This window comes from Vespa mandarinia, chromosome 7, assembly GCF_050613455.1.
Source record: "Vespa mandarinia isolate Hongniang chromosome 7, ASM5061345v1, whole genome shotgun sequence".
NCBI classification, from domain to species: domain Eukaryota; kingdom Metazoa; phylum Arthropoda; class Insecta; order Hymenoptera; family Vespidae; genus Vespa; species Vespa mandarinia.
In genome coordinates this window covers 8,080,001-8,085,000 of record NC_140816.1, presented here as the reverse complement: position 1 = coordinate 8,085,000, position 5,000 = coordinate 8,080,001, and the positions used below count along the sequence as shown (strand labels likewise).

The 5,000-nt window shown below is 35.2% G+C and overlaps 1 protein-coding gene across 1 annotated transcript in view; it reads left to right on the top strand.

The window, feature by feature from the left end:
• Sema2a (Semaphorin 2a) overlaps positions 1-5,000 on the top strand; it is a 168,632-nt gene that overhangs the window by 129,013 nt on the left and 34,619 nt on the right. Inside the window, exon 3 of the mRNA XM_035870468.2 lies at positions 1,498-1,585. Coding sequence (XP_035726361.1) covers positions 1,498-1,585 — 88 coding nt within the window. The remainder of the gene's footprint in view (positions 1-1,497; positions 1,586-5,000) is intronic.

The window sequence follows — 5,000 nt, the reverse complement described above, 5'->3', positions numbered from 1 at the left end:
GAAAAAAAAAAGAAAAAAGGAAAATTATTCTCCGTTCTTTCCTTTATTATCGTAAGTTATGATATTTTTCGTTAATTAAATCACGACCAAGTATACTTAAATGAAATAATGTACACGTGTACTCCATCGTAAGGAAATGAAATCGAATGAATATAATTCGAGACGCGTCGGATTCATTGTAAAGATAAATACCTATATATAAATCTTTCTTCGTATACCCTTGAAAAAAAAAACACTTTAACCATATCACGTGGGCCTATCTAACGAGCCGTGACAGCACGTCGTTTTGAATAAGTCTGATATTAAAGGGAACGATAGAGAGAGAATGAGAGAGACGATGCAATGGCACCCTTTCGAAGGTAGATAAAGCGCGAGATCGGCTTTTTGCGATTCGTGCGTCTGCTAAAGATAGAAAGAGAGAGAGAGAGAGAGAGAGAGAGAGAGAGAGAGAGTGAGAGAGAGAGGGAAGAAAAGTGGAGGATGGGACAATAGTTGCAGGGAGTAACGAGTAAGAGAAGGATAGATAGATCGAGAGACGTGGGAATGCAAGAGAGATAGACGTACTATCTCTCTCTTCTTCCACGGTATGGGAGAACAACCCCTTTCATTCGACGTCAGCCCCTTCTGATACCGTATAAAATATAGTATTGTTCGCGCTCTGTTAGTCTAGAGTGGAATGAGTGTATTTAGAAAGGGGCGGCGTTCTTTCATATGTTAAGCAGATCAGTGTCGGCTTTGAGAGAAAGCTAAAAAGAGAAGGATGGAAAGACAGAGAGAAAGAGAGAGAGAGAGAATGAGAGATTGGATGGTTGGAAAGCTAAGGGCTGGCTGACTCGTGCTACTGTCGTCTCGATAATGTCTAAGGGATGGTCTTAGAACTCGTGATGCATTTCATTGCTCGTAATCATGAATAATGAAGAAATCGGTTATTAATGATCTTTTTTTCCCCTTTTGTTTCTTTTGTCTTTTTTCTTTTTTTTCTTTTTTTTTTTTTTTTTTATAAAATCACCGTTGTTCACTTGATCACGTTTTTATCTTCATCTTCTTTTCTTTTCTTTTTTTTTTTCCCTTCCTCGTCGAATCCTCTCGTTCGATAGTTCGAAAGTTAACTCGAACCGATCGGTGGTAAGTAAAAGATAAAAAGAAGAAAAAAAAGAAAAAAAAGAAAAGAAAAGAAAGAAATTCACGTCGAGTCGGCAACGAGTGCGCTTTGCATTTCGGTCAGTTCAAGAGTCAACTCTCGTAACGAGTTTTACATTCGAGACAGGCCGAGACAGTCTCTCTCCTACAACGTTATTGTAAAAGTCCTAATGAAAATCTAGCGATTTCATCTTCCTCCCTTGTCTACCTACACCCCCTTTTATCCATCATCCGTCCGAACGGAGCATTCGAGAAAATGAATTTTTACTACGGTCGTTCCTTTTACAGCCGTCAAATTTAATCATTTTATTCTTCAAACCATTATTTTCTCTTTTTCTTTGTTTTTTTTGCTTTCAGAACACGTACGAGAATTCAGCTGTGGTATGCTCTACTACAGAACACTCTATCTGGATAGTAAAAGGGATGCTCTTTACGTTGGCGCGATGTAAGTAAAACTTTTATTCTTTTCCTTTAGCCAATGTTATCTTTTTCTCTCTCTCTCTCTCTCTCTCTCTCTCTCTCTCTCTGTCCTTTTTTCTTTCTTCTTTTTTTTTCAACTTTTATTTCTCCTCAACGATGTTCGAGGCAATCGCATGAAATGAAAAAATCTACAGGGTCAAAATCCATTCGTTACGTTGTTGATATCCAAATAAAATACATACGTGTGTGTGTGTGCACGTATTTTCATATTTCTCTTTTATTTTTTTCTATTTTTTTTTTTTTATTTTTTCTTGTTTTTTTTCTTTTCGATTTTTGTATCCACCATTAGGCAATTTTGATCATCGACAACAAGCAAGGGTTTTAACGTTAAACGTTTAATATCGTTGGTATAAAGTCGAGATATATCTACTTGATTAATCACGTTAAAACGCCAAATTACCTCAAGCGATATTATACGTCTGGTCAGAATCGATTTACCTACGATCGATTATACTCTCAATAAATACACGTATGCTCACATGCGTATCTACAAACACGCAAAAGCTTTCCAAATATTACTTTGATCATTTACCGTCAATCAGTTCATTTCGTTTCATCGTTCAAAACCCAAAACGTTTTGTAGTTTCGTTTCGATTTAATCCCCCTCTACGCACAAAACCAACATTTCCTTTTTTTCCTTTTTTTCTTTTTTTTTTTTTTTTTTTTTTTTTTTTTTTTTTTTTATTCCCTCTATCAAAAACGTATATATATGAGATCCCATCGTATGAAAACGATGGCAACTGTAGATGACATTCGAACGTGCTGATACTTATTTCAAGGACCGAATTATGTATAAATTGTTCAAGCACACATGATATCGATCGTATAGATAAATGAACGTGTGCTTGTTAAATGATACTGAATGAATTCTATGGATAATATTAGTAAATATCAAATTTACAATACTTTAACATTTTAAATAAATTCACGAATAAATATTATATAAAGTTTAATACTATTTGTAAATTTGTAAAATTTTATTTAATAATTTACTTTATCAAAATGAGAAAAATGAAGAAGATCCTTGATATTTAACATGTATACGTATTGATACGGATTAGATGGCAAATCTAAAAAAAAAAAAGAAAGGAAAAAAAAGAAAAAGAGAAAAAGAAAAAAGGAACGGATTTCTCATTTGATAATGTTCAATGACGATAGAAAAAGTATTAGAAACGTACGATAACGACGGAGATAGAAGATCACGGAGGGAAAGATATAACTATAATTTCTCGTCGTCGAGAAAGAAAGAGTCGAGAAACTCATGAGAGAGAGAGAGAGAGAGAGAGAGAGAGAGAGAGAGAGAGAGAGAGAGAGAGAGGTCATGAGATGGTAGTGATCGTGTTTGGCACGAGTCCACTCGGATTCTTCTATCTTTCGTTTGGAAAGAAGAAGAGAAGAAAAGAGAAGATGAAAGAGAAGAAGAGTATAGGAGATTTGAAGATGCCTCTAGCTACTCCGAGGACACTGCTCTCAACGACGATTCTCCATTACCGAAACTGCGTAACATTCTGCTCGGCATTTACCGAGTTAAAGGGTGAAGAAGAAATTGTATAAGAGGGGGGATGGACTAGGACGGAGTATAAAGAGGGAAGGAGTATGGAAGAGGTATCGGGGTATGGCGGAAGAGGAAGAGAGAGGGAGGTGGAGTCGAGGAAGAGATCGAAGCGTGGTAACAAAAGAAATACGTTAGCAAATGGACGTCGAAATGGCGAATGGAATGGCAATGGAGAAAGGATATTTGGAAGCGAATCAACGAAAATAAAATTTATCTTAGTATAACGTTAACAATGAGATAGACCAACTTTTATCCTAGATCAACAAATGTCTATGTCTTTATTAACGTCCCCCGAAAAAAAGAGAGACCCTTCGTAATTTCGTTTTCATTCGATTTAATCGGTTTTTCTTTACAATCCTTAACAAATATATACCCTTACTCCATCACATTTTATCATTTTTCTATGTTTAATAATAATGATACGTTTGCAGATTCGTCATCGATCTCTCTCTCTCTCTCTCTCTCTTTCTCTCTCTCTCTCTCTCTGTCTCTCTCCTTGGTTAAACGACGATGTTTTCACATTAATCAGTTTTACTTTTTCTTTTCTTATTTTCCTTCATTATGTTTGAAAGGAAAATTTTCTTGAAGGACGTTAATAAAATGATCGATGTTCTAGATTATATAATTTTTTGTCGTTCTTATTTTCTTTTACTTAAATTTTTCTTTAAGTCGTTTTCTTGGTATTGCTTTTAAACGAGTACGAATAATAGGTTCATTATATTCTTTTTATTTCTCTCTCTCTCTCTCTCTCTCTCTCTCTCTCTCTCTCGTTTGAAAATCGATCCTGTATCATGAAGTAATGATAAGATAAAGTGTGTCTCGAGTGGTATCGACTTTTCCTAACGCAGAATGGATGTAGGAACGTTGCTCAAAGAAGGAATTGAGTCTATCGTATAATATATTGGATGTTCGTCGAATTACGTCAGCGTAAATTGCTCGTGAAGTGAAAAAGATATAAAATGACTTCTCAAAAGGGTCAAGTCCTTACTTTGTCGAGAAGAATGCAATGGATGGGATTAATATTAGAATTAAGATCACTTGATCTATATGAAACAAATTTTTTATTTATTGCAAAAAGAATTAAATTGCATTGTACGCGAAGATCCATAAAAGTATCTTTTGAATTTTCTTTCTTTTCTAAAATTTGTATTAGCGAAAAAACTTTCAATTTAATTATGATATTTATACCATTAATTACTATACAAATATAAATATAAATATATATATATTTGTAAATTGCAAAAGAAGAGAGAGAAAGAGAGAGAGAGAGAGAGAGAGAGAGAGATGCAAGTTGAATACAAGTTTCACGATTTTGATCATTTTTCTACGACCAACGCTGAAAGGAAGGAGAAAATCCTTCTTTCCTCAAATCGGATGAAGCATCTCGAACGTTATCCCTTTCTTGAATAGTAAACCAGAGTGGAGTCGTTGAAAAAGACGATAAAATAAATATGCAACTTTCTCGTCGGGCGATGCGAAAAATTCGTGCTGTAAATATCAAAAGAAAGTTACTAAGAGAATGAGAGAGAAAGAGAGAGAGAGAGAGAGAGAGAGAAAAGAGAGAGATAGAAAGAGAGAAAAGGGGAACGTCGAAAAGGGGAGCCTCCGAAGCTTATGGTAATGACGTCGACAAGAAAGAAAAAACGCGAACGGATGAAAGCTTTTGTCTTTAAAGGAACTTTTAGTTTTTCTAACGAGATAAGAGCGAGAGAGATAAAGATAGAAAGAGATGAAACGAAAGGGACGACGATTCAGGAAGGAAAAGAAGAGACAGAAATAGGTGAAGAAAGAGAGAGAGAGAGAGAGAGAGAGAAAAGGGATGGGT